This window comes from Solanum dulcamara, chromosome 4 (genome assembly GCF_947179165.1).
Source record: "Solanum dulcamara chromosome 4, daSolDulc1.2, whole genome shotgun sequence".
Taxonomy (NCBI): Eukaryota; Viridiplantae; Streptophyta; class Magnoliopsida; order Solanales; family Solanaceae; genus Solanum; species Solanum dulcamara.
This window is the reverse complement of record NC_077240.1, coordinates 40,504,495-40,525,486: the sequence shown is the minus strand read 5'-3', so window position 1 is coordinate 40,525,486 and position 20,992 is coordinate 40,504,495. Positions and strand designations below refer to the sequence as shown.

The following is a 20,992-nucleotide window of genomic DNA, read 5'->3' as shown; positions in this document are numbered from 1 at the left end:
TTGAATCTGTTATGGGGGAGCAAGTCTACAAGAAGACTTCTTCAGATCATTGTGTATTTGTACAAAAAAAATTGACGATGATTTTATCATGCTCTTGCTATATGTAGATGATATGTTGATTGTGGTTAGAAATACTTTCAAAATTGACGAGCTGAAGAAAGAGTTTTGTAAGTATTTTGCTATGAAAGACTTGGGTCATGCCAAACAAATTTTGGGCATGAGAATTACTCATTTGAGGGATGAAAGGAAGATTTATATATCACAAGAAAAGTACATTGAACGTGTACTAGAGCGCTTGAACATGAAGAAATGTAAAGCTGTTAGCATACCTCTTGCAGGTCATATGAAGTTGAGCAAGAAGATGTGTCCTATAGCTAGGGAGAAAAAAGAGAACATGGCCAAAGTTTCATATTTCTCCGTCGTTGGAAGTCTAGTGTATGCAATGGTATGCACTAGACCTGATATTACTCACGCAGTTGGTGTTATCAGGAAGTTTCTCGACAATCCAAGAAAATAGCATTGGGAAGCTGTAAAGTGGATACTCAGGCATCTGAGAGGAAGCTCAGATAAATGTTTGTGTTTTGGATGATCAAATCCAATCTTGAAGGGCTATACAGATATTGATATGACAGGTGACCTTGATAATAGAAAATTTACTACTAGATATTTGTTTACTTTTTCAGGAGGAGCTATATCATGGCATTCGAAGTTGCAGAAGTGTGTTGCACTGTCTACAACTGAATCTGAGTATATTGCGGCTAATGAAGCTGACAAAGAGATGATATGGCTCAAGCAATTTATTTAAGAGCTTGGCTTGCATCAAAAGGAGTATGTCGTCTATTATGACAGCCAAAGTGCAATAGACTTGAGCAAGAACTCTACGTACCATGCAAATACAAAACACATAGACGTGAGATATCACTGGATTCGAGAAAAGATAGAAGACGAATCTATACATGTTGAAAAGATTTCTACAACTAAGAATCCTACAGATATGTTGACCAAAGTGGTAACAAGGGACAAGTTCGAATTGTGCAAAGAACTTGTTGACATGAGCTCTCTCTGAAAAAATGAAGTTACCTCATTTTGATGCATGGGACTTGGGGGGGGGGGTTAGATTTGTGGGGGTCTATCCCATGAAACTTTTTTCCTTTGGTCAACAATTGCTGTAATTGTTTTTCAAAAGAGCAGCCGAAATTTCAGTTCAAAATGGCTGCCCACTTTTTCAACAAATTTGCAATTGCAAATTGCTGATGTTTGTCAAACAAAATGGGCGATAGTAGATGGGAATAGGAGCTCTTCCACTCCTCATTTGAAACACTCAATTCACAGATAGAGAGAAAAATATTTGAGCTGTGAGGTATACCATAGATTATAAGAAAATAGTCTGTGAAGAAAAATAGAGTGTGAGCAATATTTTTAGTAAGGTGGTGATCAAAAGAGTGTTATTCCTTTTGAGTGTGAGGTAGTCATTTTGAGCATTGTACTTGGTACTACCCAGTGTAAAATTTCTTACTATAGTGATATCAGTTGCTCCTCTTGGTTCGTAGTTTTTCCCTTATTTAAAAGAGTTTTCACATAAACTTTTTGGTGTCATTATTTTGCCATTTTATTTCTACTATTTTTGACTATATATATTTTGTGTTAGTCCGTGTTTTTTCCAACACATTTCTCATTATGCTTCTCAATCGCCATTTCTGAATCTTGCGCTTTACTCATGTGATCATTTCTGTCACATCGTATCAATCTTTAGTGCAAGTTTTAATGCGGCGTTGCCTCTTCTTGCTTTCTTTATTATAACGGGGAATTTTTCTCATGGTTTGCTAAGAGCTTATGGGCTGGATAGAGATCCTCTAACGTCAATGTCAAAGGGTTAAAGGTGTCTGTTTATAAAATGAACTGAAATGAAATATGAAGCAAGAATGGAACCACTACCACCTAACACGTCAAGTTAGTGTTATATCTCTTCAGAAGTTCTAATGATGCTGACAGACACATATTTTTCTTATGTGGGCTTCAGCAAGATTAGAACTTCAGAGTTTTGTTTGTTTTCTTTTGTGAGCAAAAGAATCTATCAGCTCCTCAGCGAGGTTGTTGAGTCCCAAAGGGGGATGTATGCACACCCTAGGTGAATCCACATCGATAAAACATGGGAGAGATGTTGAGTATATACGGAAGCAAACCTTAAATTCTAGTGGCGTGTTTTAAAGTCAGATCGCCCTAGGCCCAGAACGGACAACATCACTAGTAGGCTGGACATTGTAACCAAAAAACACGAGCAAAACAAGAGGAACAACCTCATAAAAACAAAAGAAAAGCTATCTTGTTAGTATCCTTGTTATTCAGACATGGTGGAACTTCCATGCAGAAAGTGACTTAATTGGGGTTCCCTTCCACTTAATAATTAGGGATTTCCCATCCATTTCCAGACTGCAAAAACCATAGCATGCAGACTTTTCCGCCAGTAACTTTGCTTGGAACAAGGATGAGTGGCTCAGTTCTGTTTCCTCTATACCAAATCCTTCAAATAAGGCCCTCCAAGATCCAAGCTTCTCATGGCGATGAACCATCTCTTCTCCCTCGGATGTGATTACATTTTCAATAATTTTTCCTAGATATACTCCTTGAGCTACTGCTCTGTGATTATGGTTCCACCCTATGCAAGTTTCAAGACTATCAAAGATAGCACTATAGTAAAACAGTGCTTCATTGAAACGATCGTTGAAAATTGGTGTATTAGTATTTGCCTCTATTTCAGTGACTACCATTACACATGGATCCAAACTTTTGATAACTTGTATCAGAGATTGCAAGTGATTAGGCCACGCTAATAAGGTCCAAAGACGCGAGTCAGCATAGATTGCCACAACTTCACCAACCTTTGACTCAAATAAATCCTTGTTGATATTTCTCAAGTCAGATATGACTGTTTTGAAGGAAAAAGGTATATCCAAAGTATCTGCAAAAGATGTCAATCTCTTCCCTACCTCTTGCATTCGAATCAAAGAGGTTCCAACTGCTGTTATCTTGAGAAGTTCCAGTGGACATTCACCATTACCAACCAGAGCTTGCATAAGGATTGTCCATTGTGATCCGGTTTTTATCCCTAGATCAATCAAATGAATCCTCTTGAATGATTTAATGCTGTCCATGATGGCTTGAATTCCAGTAAATTGTGTTACTTTGCGGAAGGGAAGCATTTGTTCAGTCTCAATAACATCAGTTCGTGGATCCATGAGAACTTCTTCCATATTATTTGGATTCACTGCATCAATGTTTGCTGCTATAGTTGGTATTCCTGCCACTTTATCGATCCTCCTTCGAAGAGATTCAGCAAAATAATAGACAACTCTTTGAACTGGATTTCCTGCTGAAAGAGAAAAGTTGATGCACAAGTTCAACAACTTTCTTGCACAATCTAACTGTCGATTGGCTAGCATTTCAGCAGAAACTAGAAGCAGTAGAGAAAGCTCCACTTCCTTTTTAACTTGAGGAGAGAGGCCCAAATCTGCAATAAAGGGACTAAAAATGATGGAATAAGCATCATAATTCTGTGAGGTATAAAGTTGTAATTTCTCTTTAGCAATTTTCATGATGGTTGTTGTAGATAGAACCGTAGAGCGGCCAGAAATGTGACATGGCATATCTAAATTCATCTCATTCACATTCCCCTTACTCTTGCACCTCAGAATTCCCGGAGGGTGTTTTCCTTATTTTCCTCATGAAAAATATGATAACATGTTTTTGTCCGTCAAGATTATTTGGAACTTCAAAATTTTCTGCATCTTTCACTGCTTCAGCATGATTCTCATCTTTGTCAATATACTAATTACTTGAGACAGAGAATTTCTCCCTATCATGTCATTTCATTTAGTTAAATCATTAGTTAAAGGCTGTTGGTAGAAGAAAGGACAACAGTCCAAACAGATGTGGTCAAAGAACAGGACCATGACAATATTGAGAATAAACCTAAGGACGGCAATACCTTGGAGGTTTTATTTTTAAAAATAGATAATGAAAGTGCAAGCCCTATACTATATTCATATAATACAACATGTAATCCAAGAACAAGGCTTTAATTCTACAGGACAAAATTAACTCTTAGACTAGATTTTCTTAGTTTCTTCTGTTCTCTGATTGAAATGCTAACAGGAAGACTCGAATATAAATTTTCGATTATCTAATGGAATGTACTTACTTAGGAAAATCTCTCTATGGATCTATCTTATCTTGTAAAGACGACCAATCGTGCTCATTTGGACAAAGTAAGGCTGAACAAATGTTGCATCTTCATCTTATATGGTAACTTAAACAAGCTATCTTGGTCTCCTGGGTAACATATAGCAGGGACAAAAAAAAGAGAGTTGACACCAACAGAGGATGTGTGCGATAGCAAGTGAAAAGAAGATATTTGAAGCCTTTCATTATACTTGGTCTTTGTAGGTTGTGTAGATGAAACAATAAAATTGTATGTTCTTGTTCCATTCTCATGGCCACATTAAGGCATGAAAGTAAGGCTGTTCAGGAAGTTGGATTTACATGTGTATATTTTCTCTTGTGACTCATACATTAAAAGAAGCGCATTGCAGGTCCATTCATCTACTACACAAGAATGATTGGGCAATTACAAGCATCATAAGAGATACATGACCTATTTAAGCTATTGCAGGTCCATACAGCTATAGATCAAGCATGATTGCTACATAAAGACCTTAATGTAGAAATTATGGAATAGATTTTAATAGATGGAGTTGAACTAAAGAATGAGAATTAGATAAAATGTTGACCTAAGGCATGAGGAGAAGCAATGCATGCGATAGAAATGAAAATAAAGAGATACTCCTTCAGTTTCAATTTATTTGTCTAGTTTTGACTTACCACAAAGTTTAAAAAGCAAAGAAAACTTTTGAATCTTGTGGTCTTAAACTAAAGATAAGTATAATATACCAAAATGTCATTTAGTCTTGTGGTCTTAAACATGCCAAGTAAAAAGTTGAACCTAAAGAGTTACCAAAAAAGAAAAGAACATTCTCTTTTCAAATTGACTAAAAAGGAATGTAAGACAAATAAATTGAAACAAAGAAGTAGAAAGTCTTTGACAACTTAGTTTTTCAGGTTACATCAGTTTAAGAACGAAGAATTTTAAAATAAGATGACTTGTTTCCATATGCTTCTCTACGTATCGATGGCTCCGACACCACTGACTTGAAGGAAAAGGGAAACTTGAAGTTTTCAGCAGCAAAAGATGACAATCTCTGTGCTATTTCTTCAACCATCTGATTTGATGCTCCAACAGCGGTTATCTAGAGAAGCTCAAGTGGACAATCACCTATATTAGGAAGAGCTTGCATGAGGACTGCCCAGTGTGAACCAATTTTGATTCCAATATCAATCAAATGAACCCTGTTTTCTGACTTGATATTATCTAAGATGGCTTGAATTCCAGCAAATTGCGGCACTTGGAAGAAAGGTGATGATTGATAACATACAAATGCCAAAGGCTTTGGAATCTGCAGAACCTCTTCCAAATCAAATGGTTTCTCTTCCCCGCCTTCAGGTCTATTAGGTGCTAATGTTCCCTTCTCCTTATTGTTTCTCTCTCGAAGGGCTTCACCAAAGCAATACACAGCTCTTTGAACAGGAGTACCTGTAGGAGAAGCAGACAGGTTACACAATCTTAGTAACTCCGTTCCACGTTCATAGTGTCTCTTGGAGAACATTTCAGCAGAGTCTTGAAGTATAAGAGCAAGCTGAAAATCTTCTGAAGTTTTAGGAGACAGACCACAATATGTGTTAGACGAAGTAAAGGAGGATCTATCCTGTTTCTTGGAGGTGTGCTGAATTGTGCTCGTGCCATTTCATATGCTTACTGTTGATGGTACATGGGATCCAGAAGTGTTGCTTCATGAAATATCATGTGGCTTCTCTCTTAGATCTCCTCCACAATAACGCTCCTGCAGAATTGTGCATGATGCTGAAGGAAGACAAGAGCTTTCCTTCTTTTCTTCAGCACAATGAGGCTTTTGTATTGTTGGCAGAAGAGATTAACAAAGGCAAGCTGCAAGCAATATATTTGAAAAGAAACTTATTGGGTTGAAAACCAGCGAGAATACAACCATTTAAATAGACTTGTAGACCAACAAACTTGGAGAAAAAACAGGGCACTAGCTTATCACTAAACCATGACTCTAACAAACTTATTTCAACTAAATTAGGACTCTTAAAACTTGCTAACTGGAAACGTAGAAAACTCCCAAAAATACTGACACAACTTTTGAATCAGTCAACTAGAACTCCCCCTTGATTCAAAGTCACACACTCCCAAATGCAATCTGAAAAATTCATGCTTAGCCTGAGGAAGAGACTTTGTGAATATATCCGCTTTTTGCTCATTTGCCACACAATATATCAGCACAATTCTTCCATCAGCTTCCAGTTTCCGAATGAAGTGATATTACACATCGATATTCTTAGTTCTCGCATGGAAAGAGGGATTCTTAATCATATCAATTGATGATTTGTTCTCACAAGAAATCTCAGTAGCCTCCTTTTACTCGTAACTGAAATCTGCAAGTAGTTTCTGGAGCCATAAAGCTTGTCGTGCTGCTAAACTTGTTGCTGTATACTCTGTCTCAGACGTAGAAAGAGCTACTGTCTCCTGCTTCTTTGAACTCCATGTCACCGCTCCAGAGCCAAGGCTGAAACAACTGCCAGAAGTGCTTTTTCGATCATCCAAGCAGCCTGCATAATCACTATCTGTAAAGCCAACCAATCTGAAATTTGACACTTTAGAATACCAAATACCAAAGCTTGTCGTTCCAGCAACATAGCGTAGAATTCTTTTTGCAGCACGAAAGTGTTGCTTTGTTGGACTTTGCAAAAACCTGGACACAACACTAACAGAGAAAGCAATGTCAGGTCTAGTGTGCGTTAGATAAATTAAGCCACCAACTAGACTTCTAAACAATCTCGGATTTGCTTTCTCAGTTCCATCTTCACGCTGCGACTTCTCATTGATATTCATAGGTGTAGCGGCTGTTTCACTATTTATCATATGGAATTTTTTCAAAAGATCCTCTGCATATTTCTTTTGAGAAATAAAAATCCCATCTTTGTCTTGGATCACCTCAAGCCCCCAAAAGTATTTCAGTAAACCCAAATCAGTCATCTCAAAGTTTCTCATCATACTGGACTTGAAATCATCAACTACAGACTTTGAGGAACCAAAATAAATCATGTCATCAACATAGAAACAAGTGACCAAAAATTCTCCAGTACCTTGCTTCTTCAAGTACAATGTTGGCTCATTTTCACTTCTTGTGAATCCACTATCTTGAAAGAATGAATCAATTTTGCTGTACCATGCATGGGGAGCTTGCTTTAGCCCGTAAAGAGCTTTTCTTAACTTGTAGACTTTGTTCTCATTGCCATTAATAACAAAGTCATGAGGTTGTGAAACATAAACCTCTTCTTCTAGATCACCATTCAAAAAGGCGAACTTCACATCAAATTGATATACGGGCAAACATAATTGCTCAACCAGAGCTAAAACAACTCTCACTGTTTCAAATCGAGAAACAGGAGAAAAAGTTTCTTCAAAGTCTATACCTTGTTTTTGTGAATATCCTTTTTCCACGAGCCGAACTTTGTGCTTTTGAATTCTCCCATCTGCATTGTACTTTGTTCGAAACACCCACTTGAGCCCAATCACGTTTCTTCCTATAGGTGAATCAACTAGCTCCCATGCAGAATTCCTTTCAATTGCTTGTAACTCTTCTACCATTGCACTCTTCCATTCAGATTGTTCTACTGCTTCTTCATAACAAATAGGATCTGAAACAAGCAAAGCAAATTGACAAGAAGTATGTACATTGTTAGAGTATTTGGGATTTGGTTTCTTTTCCCTTGTTGATCGTCTTGGTGCAAATCGCTCAACTGAAGGCTCGTCAACCGGTGCAGCTGTTGTAGGTGCAATTGACGAGCTAACTGGTGAACTTACTAGAGAAGAGTTGGGTGAGTTTCCTGGAGTAGGATCTGCTGCAGGTTTTTAATCACTAGATAACAGTTGGATACTTGATCTTATATTCCCAGAACTGAAATTACATCTTGCATCCTCATTAAACACAACATTTCTACTTATAATCATTTTGCCACTTATGGGATTATATAGACGATATGCTTTGGATTGAAGACTAAAGCCAACGAAAATGCATTTTTCAGATTTTTCATCTAGCTTAGAATGAAAATTAACCAAAGCATATGCTATACAACCGAAGATTCTCAAGTGGCTTACCCTAGGCTTCTTACCATTCCAAGCTTCAAGAGGTGTTGCATTCCAAACCATCTTTGTTGGAGAGATATTCAAAAGATAAACAGCGGTTGCAACAGCTTATCCCCAAAAGTAATCTGGTAGACCCTTTTTTTTCAATGAGCTTCTAGCCATTTCCACGACCGTCCTGTTTTTCCGTTCGGCCACACCATTCTGCTCTGATGTGTATGGTGCTGTAAGTTCCCTGCGAATTCCATTCTCATCACATAACATATTAAATTCATTTGATAAGAATTCACCGCCTCTATCAGTACGGAGTGATTTTATCTTCCTGCCACTTTGATTCTCTACAAGTGCTTTAAATTTCTTGAAATTCTCAAAGGTTTCTGATTTGAACTTCAAGAAATAAACTCAACTAAAGCGGCTGTAATCATCAGTAAACATCAAAATATACCGACTACCACCAAGGGATTCTGTTTTCATTGGCCCACACAAATCAACGTGCACAAGTTCAAGACTAGTTGTGGCCCTCCATGATTTTCCTACTGGAAATGATTTCCTAGCTTGCTTCCCGTAAATACACCCTTCACATAAGTCAAGATCATTGATTTTTGGCAAGCCAATAACCATATCTTTTTGAACCAAAAGTTTCAACCCATTAACATTCAAATGCCCATAACGTAAGTGCCACATATTAGTCTCATTCTTTCCTTTGTCAACTAAGGCAATGTTTTCAACATTTGAGATATCAAGGGGAAACATTTTGTTTTTAGTCATAGGTACATGAGCTATGGTGCATCCAGATTTCTTATCCTTAATATCACATGCTTGATCGTCAAAAACAATTGAGTATCCACTAGTCATCAATTGACCGACACTTAACAGGTTGTGAGCTAAAGTGGGAACATATTGCACATCATATAAAAGCTTCACATTACCTTGGACAGTTTTTATCTCAACTGTACCTTTTCCTTCAACGCGCACTTGTTTGTCATCTCCCAGGCGCATCTCGCTTTTCTGTGAATCATCAAGATCTCTAAGTAGAGACTTTGAACTTGACATGTAATTGGAGCATCCTCTATCAATGAACCACGCAACATTTGCACTTTCAGTTACAGGAGAATGAGCCATAAACAACTTACTTTCTTCTTCCACTTTTTGTGTGAAATTGACTTCCTTTTGCTCATCTTTCTGCTTCGTTCAGCAATCAACCTCTTTATGGACAAATTTCTTGTAGTATCGGCATTGGATTGTGCTCTTGTATTGATGTGAGTCACCAACCTGGTTTCTACCTCTGCTACCACCACGGCCTCGACCACGAAAATTATCTATGCCATGTCCCCGGCCTGCTGAGTTTTCTTCTTTTCCCTTGTAAGAAAACTCCCCCTTTACCTGGAAAGCCTTCTCTTGAACTTTCTCACACGACCTATTTAGCCTATCTTCATGAGCTAGCAAGGAACTCATTAATTCATCAAAAGAATAGGCAGATAGGTGTCACGCCCCGGGAGGGTACCCTAGACGTGGCCGGCACTCGAAGACCATTGCTTGTCCCAAGCGAACCACTTGATCCAATCACACATCCATTCATATCAATCAATTAGTGGAAAATTTAAAATAAAGAAATAATTTAGTGGGCAACTCAAATCATCAATCTAACTCAAATAATAAAGGCCATGGGCCAACAAATCGAACTTCAATCTATGTCGTTAAATAGTTTGAAAAGAATAATTCAAGAAATAAAACACTCAATCGACCCATCACTATCTAGTCTATGAAGCCTCTATCGCTACTATCTAATTGGTGCCAATGACATGTTCATGGCTACCTCAAATCAGAATGAAAAGGACTAAACTCAATGCAAGAATAACATAAGTGGTATCCTCTGAATGTAGGGGAGGACTCATCAATAAGCTGAGTGCGAATAGACCCTCAATGGTGCTCCTATTGACGATCTCTTAAACCTATCTCTGCATCATGAAATGATGCAGGTCCAAATGGATGTCTGTACATGGAATGTACGAGTATGTAATATGGCAGAATGAAACATACCTCAAGGTAGAATAATATCAGTTCAGATATCTCAAATCAGAAAGATAAGAGAGACTCAATCAAGGTGTCATAAGTCTAAAATAAGAATACATTTTAGAAAAAGACCAATCATATACCATCCAATCCAATCCAATCATGTACAATACAGTTCAATCAAATTATTTACAATTCGATCCCATCCAATCATATACAATCCGATCCAATCTAATCATATATCATCCGATTCAATCCAATCATATATCATCCGATTCAATCCAATCATATACAATCGGTTCAATCCAATCATATACAATCTGATCCAATCCAATCATATACAATTCGATCCAATTCAATCATATACCATCAACTCTAATTCAATCACATATCATCTAATCCAATCCAATCACATATCATCTAATCCATTCCAATCACATATCATCTAATCCAATCCAATCACATATCATCTAATCCAATCCAATCACATATTATCTAATCCAATCCAATCACATATAATCTAATCCAATCCAATCATATATCATCTAATCCAATCCAATCATATACAATCAACTCAACAATCACGTCAAAGGACTCAATTCAATAGATGTGCAAATTAAAATTTAGCAATGTTTTACAATTTAACTCAATCATCTACAATCTCAATCAAACCAATCATATCAAGCACAATCCACTCAATTGGGAGCTTCTCTAACCGACAAACATCACTTATGAGCTAGTGATGTACAATAAGACGACGTTGTTGCCACGTCCGTTCATACTTTGCCAGGGTATGAATGAATCAACCAATCATGGATCCATCAATCAATCAAGTCCTTTCATTTCAGGACAATAAAATAGGAAACATCCGACTTTAACGGTCCAATCCCTTCCTACGTTGGCTACGTAGTGCATGGGATTCGAGTATGGACTATACTCTTACCCAATTCGGTGCTCAATACTCCTCCTAAGACTCAATATGCTCATATTTATCAAGTGAGTAAAATACTCAAAATACTCATTTAGTCTCATTGGACTCTTTTCAAAACTCAATCAAATCTGGCCTCATTGGACCTTCTTTCAAATCAACTTATCTCAATCATCAAACTTTTCTCTTTAAATTTGATACAATCTCAACTCAATGAATGCATTTAAAACATAGTTTTTAACTCCTCAACTCGATCTCAAAATAGATGTTTTAATGTAAAAAATGTCAACTCGTTTATACTCAAAATACTCATACTCAAAATAGTGATTAAGAGACTTTTCAAACTAAAATCATGCTTAAAGTCTTTCTAAATCAAAGATGAAAATAATCATTCTTTAAACTCAAAATAGTGTATAAATAGTTTATGCAAAAGTGTTCACAAATTATTTATTTAAAACCCCTTCTCAAAAGATCATTTATATTCAAAATGCTCATAAGACTCCAATCAAATTAAATTATGCAAATCACATATCATGTAGTCACGTTAGACTCCAATCCATTTCATCTCAAAACATCATCATCAATATAACCTCTTCATCAATCATTTTTCCTTAGTTAAATAAACATCATTCACCTCATTCATCAAACATCATCATTCACATCATCATCAAACATCATCATTCACATCATCATCAAATATCTGGCTCCAAAATCCTTATTTAATTCTATGTTCAATTTATAGAGACAAAAGGACATTCTAGCTATACCAAGGTTTCGTTCCTTTTTATGCCATTCACATTCATAACTATCCTAATTCATTCTTCTCATTCCAATCAATACATATATAAAAAAACCCATCAATCTCAACCTCAAGACAATTATGACAAAAAAATGAAATCTAATCTTGGTTTCATGTGAATAAAAAACATGAATCCATACTCTCAACAAAACTTAACTCGAGAACACCATCGATACGTATGAATTTATATACAAAAATTCATTGTAGTCAATATGTAACTACGGTTTGTGAAATAAATATGAAAGATAATTATTCAAAAATTAAAGTCATGAAAATCATCAATCAATTAATAGTATATAAAAATATTCTAGAGTTTAGAAAATTTCAAGAAAACCTTCATGGAAGGTTCAAGCCTTTCACAATCTTCATCCAACACATCTATGGGGCATATGGAAGAACTCAATCCATATTTTAAGTTAGCCTTACATACCTTAGAGTAGATTTTGAAGAAACCTTGTTGTTAGGTCTTCAATGGGAAGCTTGAATCCTTGAATTTTTGAGGGCAAATCTTGTTGGAGATGATTTGAGAGAGAAGAGGGTGAAGGTTAGGGTTCTTTGGAGGGGCAAAAGACTGAGAATATCATCCCAAAATAGGACCAAGTTGTGTATATATGTTTAGGAAAAATATCCAAATGCCCTTCATCAAAAATCTGGAAAAAAATGGGCTAAAACCCTGTTGGCGCTATAGTGGTGCGCCGCGCCACTGCAGCGCCAAGCCAGAAATTTCTGAAATTTGGAAAATAGGCTTAAAAACCCTGCAAGCCTAATAGTGGTGCATCGCGCCAAGGAACAAACTACATAGAGCAGTTTCTGGCGTTATAGTGGCGCCGGGCGCCACTGTAGCCCCAGGCCTGAAATTTCTACAGTTATAGTCTATAGAAAAATGGTCATAACTTTTGACTCCGAACTCCAACAAATGCAATCTTGGTGGCGTTGGAAAGAAGACTCAAAGACATTTAATTTTATAGTTCATAGGCCACCCAATTCATCATATTTTAGGAGATATGGTCATTCAAAGTTGACCCTTATATTAACTCATTCGGAAACTTAGCCGAAAGGAATTCTTTGGACTCGGCTTGGTGTTAGAGATCCCTTATTACCCTAAACCACATCTAATACCCTTCAAATACTTAGGAATTGATCCTAACTCATATATAAAATTACAAGTCATACGGTTCGAGTCTACACACACATGAAGAAATGTTCGAGTCTTTGTGAAAAACAATTCCGGGGTGTTACAATAGGTCCTTAGATTCCTCAATTGCAGTTACAACATGCTCAAATTTGCTGGTTAAACTTCTCAATAGTTTAGATACAAAAATTTGATTGTTAATTTTTTCACCATAGGACCTCATCCTATTAACAGTAGCAGATGTTCTAGACAAATATTCTTGTACAGATTCATTTTCATTCATGAACAATGTTTCAAAATCACGTCGGAGAGTTTGTAGTTTGACAACAATTACCTTATCATCGCCAAAGTACTCTTGCTTAAGGATCTCCCATGCCTGTTTGAAAGTCTCAGCTGCTGATATGCGAGGAAAAATGTCATCATGAAGTGCTTGTTGGATCATGAAGAGAGCTTTTGAGTCTCTTTTCTGATCTTCCCTCAGTTGGTTGTCATTCCCTTCCGGAATTCCAGTCTCGACTACATCCCAAAGCTCTTGAGACTTGAAAAGAGTCTTCATTTTTAGACTCCAAAATTGATAATTTCCCCCTCTGAAAATTGGAATCAGAGGTTGGGACGAAGATGCCGTACCATTCCCTGCCATGGAAATTTTCTGGGTTCTCTCAAACAAGAGCTCACAATATCTATCTTTTTCTCTCTTACTTTACCAATCCCTACATAACGAAAGGATGGATCTCAACCTAGAGTTAAGCTCTGATACCACAATTGTTGGCAGAAGAGATTAACAAAGGCAAGCTGCAAGTAATATATTTGAAAAGAAAACAGAGAGAAACTTAACGTTTTATTGCGTTGAAAACCAACGAGAATACAACCATTTAAGTAGACTTGCAGACCAATAAACTTGGAGAAAAATCAGGGCACTAGCTTATCACTAACCCATGACTCTAACAGACTTATTTCAACTAAATTAGGACTCTTAAAACTTGCTAACTGGATGACATAAAAAGCTTCCAAAAATACTGACACACCTTTTGAATCAGTCAACTAACATGCATTTCATCCTTTCCTTTATTTGCAAGACTTGAATCCATGGGTTTTTGTATGATTAAGTCCTTTTCTTCTTACTGGAAGCTAAAAAAAATATCAAGATATCACGTTCTTCCTTTTGACAAACCTTTAGTATAAATGGATTTCTGAATCTATCCTCATTAGAGAACGAAGCTCATTTTATTCAGACCATGAGGACAAAAAACTTGTGCTCTTTTCATATTCCTTTTCCATCTAATCATATATAAGGTACCAAACAAAAAAAGGAGAAAAATAGAAGATAGGACAGCAAAAAGTAAGGACAAGCTCAATCTTTTCTAGCCTTATTTGGCAGCAGCCGGCTGGTAGCCGAATAAAAGACTCTACTTAAAATAGATACAGTCCGAAACCATATTACATCAGCTAATCAAAACTTCTGATTTGCTAGACATCTCTATCTGTGAGGAGATTCCAATAAAGTCTTAACCAAGAAAATTAGCTTTCTTTTTGTATCAAGAATATATAGCTCAATGTGATGATTAGAGTTATATGATTTATTGCTGGAATTTTCTGAGTTTTATGATTAAATCCATGTTTCCTAAAAGCTACTTGTAATACTTATGTATTTCTTATCCTATGTTATCTTTTTTAATTATAAAAGCTCCATGGAAGTGTTCTTCATCTATAACTTTGCATCGTTATGTAGACAGAAGCAAAAACTTGTTTTTCTATTTCCTTATCTTTCTTTTCCTAAAGAATAGTTAACGAATGGAAATTTGGCATAAATAAAAGTTATTCATTTTACTTTCTAAGTTAATAAAACTACCTATATGAAAGTAAATACAATTTTAAGAAAGTTTACCATCTTAACCGTCATGTGTTTTTTCATGTATTTTATCCTCAAGAGCCACATATAGTACAAGCCTTTTCACTTGCCTACACGTCCTTGTCTCCTAATTAAAATGTTCAAAGGTTTCTCTTTACAAGGTCAAGAGACTTATAATGTACATGTTTTTTTCAAACAATTCTTGACATTTATATGGATCCTTGAAATTTTGTTGAGCAGTAGAATATTACCATAACAATTTTAAGTTTAATTATGAATTTACCTTGATCCACAAAACGGTCTATAAGTAGAACAATATTTGCTGAAGTTTTCTTAGATTTTGCTGACAGAAGAAGAAAAAGAGAAGAAGCAGATTTTAGTAGGAAATCATGATTTTTCTTTTCTCAAGAGAAGTCCTCATAAAAGGAATGGAACCTTTCCGGCTTGCTGAAACTTCAGTAGAAAAAACAAAGCTTAAATGGAGTTCCTTTCCATTTGATAACAAAGCCTTTTAAATCCATGAGGGAGTTCTCAATCTTCATCAAGCTAAAAAAAAAAATTCTATTTTCATTCCTCTTATATCAGTTCATACTGTGTTAATAGGTCATGCGACCAACATACTATGATAGGACTTTGTCATTTCATCATGCTTTGAGCTTATTGGAAATGAGATCCACAACAGCGACAACACCTTAATACTGTAATGCTTGTACAGATTCACCAGGATGCTAGAAGCAAGAAAAAGCTTCCCTTTTCTCTTTGAATTTGATCCATGATTTCTTTCTGGGGTCAAAGATAATCCAAAAAGCTTACTGATGTAAAAGCCCAATCCTAGCTATCTTACATAAAGCTTCAAATAGCAACACTAAAATTTCTTTCGAGATGATCCTTCATTTCTTACTTGTCTCAAATATGAAATATTTTCTGCATCTTTCCTCACGACTAAATTTCATTATATTTGAAGGCTGATATTTAGGAATGACCAAAAAAATATTTCATGTAAAAAGAAAGTCCCCTTCTTTTCTCCATTTTACAGTTGTTTAATCATCAGCAAAAGTTTCTAACCAACAGAGGATTCAGCAATAATAAGGGCAATTTGGATCTTTTAGTACTTCATTTTCCGACAGACGCCTGGTGGCAGAAGAAAGGCCTTCAGTCCAAACAAGTCTGGTTTATCATAAAACAAGAAAGTGAAATTTTTCTACCCTGATAACATAAACAAGTAGTTTCCTATTCAACAATGCATTATTAATTATTCTCTTGTCTACCTTATAATGGCATTGAAGACTCACATATCTTATTTACATTGTTTTCGAACAGTACTTAATTTCACTATCAATTCCAAAGCCACAAGCCCGCTTTGAAACATGAAACTCTATTCCAAAACAAGATAATTTCCTTTTTCTTTCCTTTATTCTTTAAATACCATATTTGAAAACGAAAAAAAGAAGAAGAAGAGAGTCATAGATATATGATAAAATTAATGAACAAATTGTAACAAGCGAATAAAATACATGTGAATAAGAAACAATTATTACAATGACTACCGAAAACAATCTTTCCAACTTAACACATACAAATGAGCAATGAGATTTTTGAGGTTTCTTAAATTTTAGTTCATCAGAAGGTCCTCAATACTACTAGATAATTAGTTTCATTTACTTTTTTATTTTCCGTATTAATTGGCTTCATGCCACCCCCGCCCCCGAAAGAGCATCTATCAATCGTGGAGAAATTTCCAGGCTGAAGCAAATATTATTTGAGTTTCCTTTCCATTTAACAATAAGGCAGTTTCCATCCATATCCAGAGTGCAAAATCCATGAGCAGACCTATCGGTCATTAGATTTGCCTGGTACAAGGATGATTCACTCAATTCTGTTTCCTTAATGCCAAACTTTTCAAACAAAGCCCTCCATACTTTCAGCCTTACATTTCGGAAGATCCTCCTTTCTCCTTCACAAATGATCATATTGTGAATGGTTTTTCTAAGAATAAGTCCTTCAAATTCCATCCTATATTGATTGTCTCGTCCCATGAAAGTCTCCAAACAATCAAAGAGTGCAGCATACAGAAACACTGATTCATTAAAACGATCCATAAAAATTGTCTCGTTAGTATTTGCTCAGTTTCGATGACCACTATCGCACAAGGATTGAGGTTTATAATGAATCTTAGAACAACTTCCAGGTGATTGGGCCATACTAACATGCCCACAGGACTATACTCTGAGTAAACAGCCACAACTTCATTAGTATCTAACTCAAAGAGATCTTTACTGATGTCCTTCATTTCTGATACCACTGCCTTGAAGAAAAAGGAAAACTTCATGTTTTCAGCAGCAAAAGATGACAATCTTTTCCCTGTTTCATCAACCTTTTGTTTAGATGTTCCAATAGCGGTTATCTTGAGAAGCTCAAATGGAAAATCACCTCGGTTCGCAAGAACTTGCATGAGGATTATCCAGTGAGATCCACTTCTGATTCCAAAATCAATCAAATGAAGTCGTCTTTCTGACTTAACATTATCCAAAATGGCTTGAATACAAGCATATTGGGCGACTTGGTAAAAAGGAAGGCATTATAACATGCAATTACATGAGGCTTTGGAGACAATAAAAGCTCTTCAAGATCAACTGGTTTCACTTCAAAATCCCCAGGTCTATCTAGTAGTAATCCTGTTATTGATTTTGTCTCCTTATCAATTCTCTCTCGAAGAACTTCACCAAAGTAGTGCACAACTCTTTGAACCGGAGTGCCTGTAGGAGAAGCAGACAGGTTATTACACAAGCTTAGTAACTCTGTTGCACGTTCATAGTGTCTCTTGGAAAACATTTCAGCAGAAGCTTGAAGTAAAAGAGCAAGCTCTAAATCTTCTGAAACTACAGGAGACAGACCACTAAGTGAATTAGAAGAAATGGAGGAATCATCCTCTTTCTTGGACGTATGGTGAAGTAATTGTGCTCGTGCCATTTCAAATATTTTCACCGTTGATAGGACATGAGATCCAGAACTAAAACTGCATGGTATTTCACAGTGTTTCCCTTTCAGATTTCCTCTAATGCAACGCTTCTGCAAAATTTGGCATGAAGCTGAAGGTATGCAAGACCTTTCCTTCTTCGCTTCAGCACTATGAGAGCTTTTCATTTGATTCTTGCCTTTCTTTGTGGTGTTTGCAAGACTAGAATTCATTGCTTCTAATTGTGTGAAAAGTATTACCCTTGCTACTTAAGAATGAGGTCATTTTATTCAGACCATGAAGCTTCATGTACAAAAGCTTCAAGGTAACATATAGTACAAAAAGACAGCACAAGTTTTATTCTTTAGATTCTGATTTGCCAGCAGCCGGCCATTAGCAGAACAATGTATTTTAACTCAAACACAAGTTCTGCTTAAGTAAACAAAGTTTGTTTGCTACTTTTTGTTTTCTCTCAATAGGTTCCATTCCCCAATCCAAAAGGCAGGAATCTTGCAGTTATGGTGAAGCTGCAAACAAAATGGGGGTTTCCTTCTGCATAAGGTGAAAGATAATGTGCATATGTGGCAGGACGAGTCCGTTAAAGTCCTATTTAATTTTATTTGAGTATGCTTAATAGTGGAGATGTACATACACTACAAAAAAAATAGCTTTTAGCGGCAATAAATATGCACATTAACAAAAAGTGCTAAAGTCTTTACCAGCATTAGTTAATTGTAATTGAATCTAATGTCGCTATATAATTTTGGTGAAATTTACAAAGAGTGTTAATTGCCAATAAAAAAATACATATAGTGGCAATTATGCTATTGCCGCTAATTAATTATCGCTAAAGATCATTTTGGTGTAGTGATAATGGTCAAGCCTACGGTTCTTTGTGTATGCATTTGAATTCTTTTGTGGTGCAAAAGTTGTGTTTTGATGCTAAGTCCTTAATTATTTTTCATTTGTTGATTTTAGTGTGTAGTATTTCTTCTTGTATGGACACTTATTTCATGATAGATATGTGATGTTATTAGCTTTCTTTGACGAAGTAGTTGAGTGAGCTTAAATTTAATGAGATAGAGTCCATTTCTGAGGTTAGGAGGTTAGAAATTTGTTGTTTGTTTGTATATCTTGCCTTATGATCAGGAAGTGTACTTGATGTTGTGAGTTTTTGTATTGCCTGATTATTTGTACCAACCAAAGTGTTGGTATTCTTAGACTTGAATTATTAAGATGAGCTTTAATGTTTAATCGAGATGAGCAAGACTAGGGTGTTGATGTGAAGTCAAAGAAGCATTTATTTATTCATTATTTGTAAGTTGTAACAGCCATACTTCTCGATTCATGATGACACCTACTTCAATCAACCAGTAGGTAAGTCTAACCCATAGCCCGAAGACAGAAGCAACGGGCTATCAAGCGGAAAAAAATAAAAGAAAGAGAAACAATAATAAGAAGACGAAAGAGGAGCCAACATAGGAACATAACCAAATGACCATCCCCAAGACCTGACATCAGTCGATAATTGAGTATCTAACCAAAATAAGAGTACAAGGCTTATACAGATACAAATTAGATACAAACATCTTCGAAAGCAAGTAAAGATTAGTGTAAAAACCCGTACTATACTAGCCTAGATCAAGTTTTAGAACTAATAGAAAACCTGAGAAAAATTTGAGAAAAGTTAACTGTCAGTGGTCCACGACCCACTCTACGGCCCGTAGAGATTTCTATGAGCCGTAGAAGGGGCTTGTGGAACCCCTCCGCACTTAGTCAATTTCATTGGCCAATGATCACTTCTACTAGTCGACGTTATGATCTGTAGGGTGTTGTACAAGCCGTAGAAGGGGCTTGTGGAACCCCTCTATATTTGGTCAAATATTTAGAGTTTAGGTCAGTTTCTACGATCCAACTCTCGAGCTGTCGAATTGTCTATGACCCATAGACTCATTCATGGAGTGGGGTGTCACATTCCAGTAGCTACTAGAATGTGTACCACACCCATACGATAAAGTCTACGATGCGTATAATTTTGTACCATTCGTAGAGAAGGAACTGTAGTTCCCCAACCTTTTCCCAATAGTGTTTCCACGAGGGGTTTTCACGACCTGTATCATGGTCTACTACCCATATAAGGGTGTTAGTAGAATCATGTGGTTGATTTCCAATGGAGTTGTATTTTGGACTTAAGATTCTACAACCGGCCTTCTACGGTCTTTATGGTCCGTAGAAGTGCTTATAAGCGGCCAGAGTCAATTTTAATGAGGGTTAGTTTGGTCTTTTCCCACCATTCTCAAACTAAACCCAGGCTGTTTTGGGACTAAAAATGGCCCTTTATCAGAACCCAATGTTCCTTTCCTTTCATTTTTACTTAAAATATTTTGAAAGCAAGGATTGGAGAGAAGAGAACAAGCTACAGTTCAAGAGTTTCAAGCAATTCCTTTAAAGTTTTGACTAGATAATCTTCGTTTCAGGTATGTAAGGCTTATCAGAATGTTGGATGAAGTCGTCCACATGACCTACATCTTCATTCAGTCGAGTTGAATTTGACTTTTAGTTTTGAATTCCAACAAATTGAAATCTTGAGTTATCTATATAAATTCTATTGAGTTTTGTATATATTGAAATATACGTTGATGATTTTCATGAGTCGAGTCTTTGAGAGTATTATTCATGTCTACATTCACATGAATCCTCATTGAGTTGATGTTCATTGTTTCATTATGCACTATTTTGAGTTGAAGTTCACATATTTCATTAATTGATGAAAAAGTATGAGTTTTAGGGAACATAAGTGTCCCAATTACATATATTATATTGAACCATAAGTATTGATATTTTCTGAGTTAAGCTTGATTTTACTAGAACTTGATGAGTTTTATTGAGAAAGCATAAATGATTGAGAAAGAGTTCGAGTAAATTGATGTAAATTTCAATGAGACTAGATGAGATGCATTTTGAGTATTTTACTCACTTGATGTATATGAGCATATTAAGGATTTTGGGAGTAGTATTGAGCACAGATTTGGGTAAG

The 20,992-nt window shown here is 36.1% G+C and overlaps 2 protein-coding genes across 2 annotated transcripts; both read right to left on the bottom strand.

Moving 5' to 3' along the window:
- Window positions 1–2,342: 2,342 nt before the first annotated feature.
- Window positions 2,343–5,720, bottom strand: LOC129884217 (GRAS family protein RAM1-like). The gene is made up of 2 exons (XM_055958550.1): window positions 5,330–5,720; window positions 2,343–3,508 (listed from the first exon to the last, which is right to left on the bottom strand). The coding sequence occupies exons 1-2, from the start codon at window positions 5,718–5,720 to the stop codon at window positions 2,343–2,345; spliced, it is 1,557 nt and encodes a 518-aa protein (XP_055814525.1).
- Window positions 5,721–16,687: 10,967 nt separating this feature from the next.
- Window positions 16,688–18,188, bottom strand: LOC129884216 (GRAS family protein RAM1-like). The gene is made up of 3 exons (XM_055958549.1): window positions 17,595–18,188; window positions 17,211–17,514; window positions 16,688–17,076 (listed from the first exon to the last, which is right to left on the bottom strand). Exons 1-3 carry the CDS (start codon window positions 18,186–18,188, stop codon window positions 16,688–16,690), a joined length of 1,287 nt encoding a protein of 428 aa, XP_055814524.1.
- Window positions 18,189–20,992: the final 2,804 nt, after the last annotated feature.

What these genes read in the sequence shown, in the direction of transcription:
- LOC129884216 (XM_055958549.1), bottom strand. Translation starts at nt 18,188, where the DNA reads ATGAATTCTAGTCTTGCAAACACCACAAAGAAAGGCAAGAATCAAATG. An exon ending in TATTGTCTCCAAAGCCTCAT is followed by an intron (nt 17,515 to 17,594) that starts GTAATTGCATGT and finishes GATAATGTTAAG; the next exon opens with TCAGAAAGACGACTTCATTT. An exon ending in CTCAGAGTATAGTCCTGTGG is followed by an intron (nt 17,077 to 17,210) that starts GCATGTTAGTAT and finishes TTAATGAATCAG; the next exon opens with TGTTTCTGTATGCTGCACTC.
- LOC129884217 (XM_055958550.1), bottom strand. Translation starts at nt 5,720, where the DNA reads ATGTTCTCCAAGAGACACTATGAACGTGGAACGGAGTTACTAAGATTG. An exon ending in GCAAGCTCTTCCTAATATAG is followed by an intron (nt 3,509 to 5,329) that starts GTGATTGTCCAC and finishes CCTTTATTGCAG; the next exon opens with ATTTGGGCCTCTCTCCTCAA.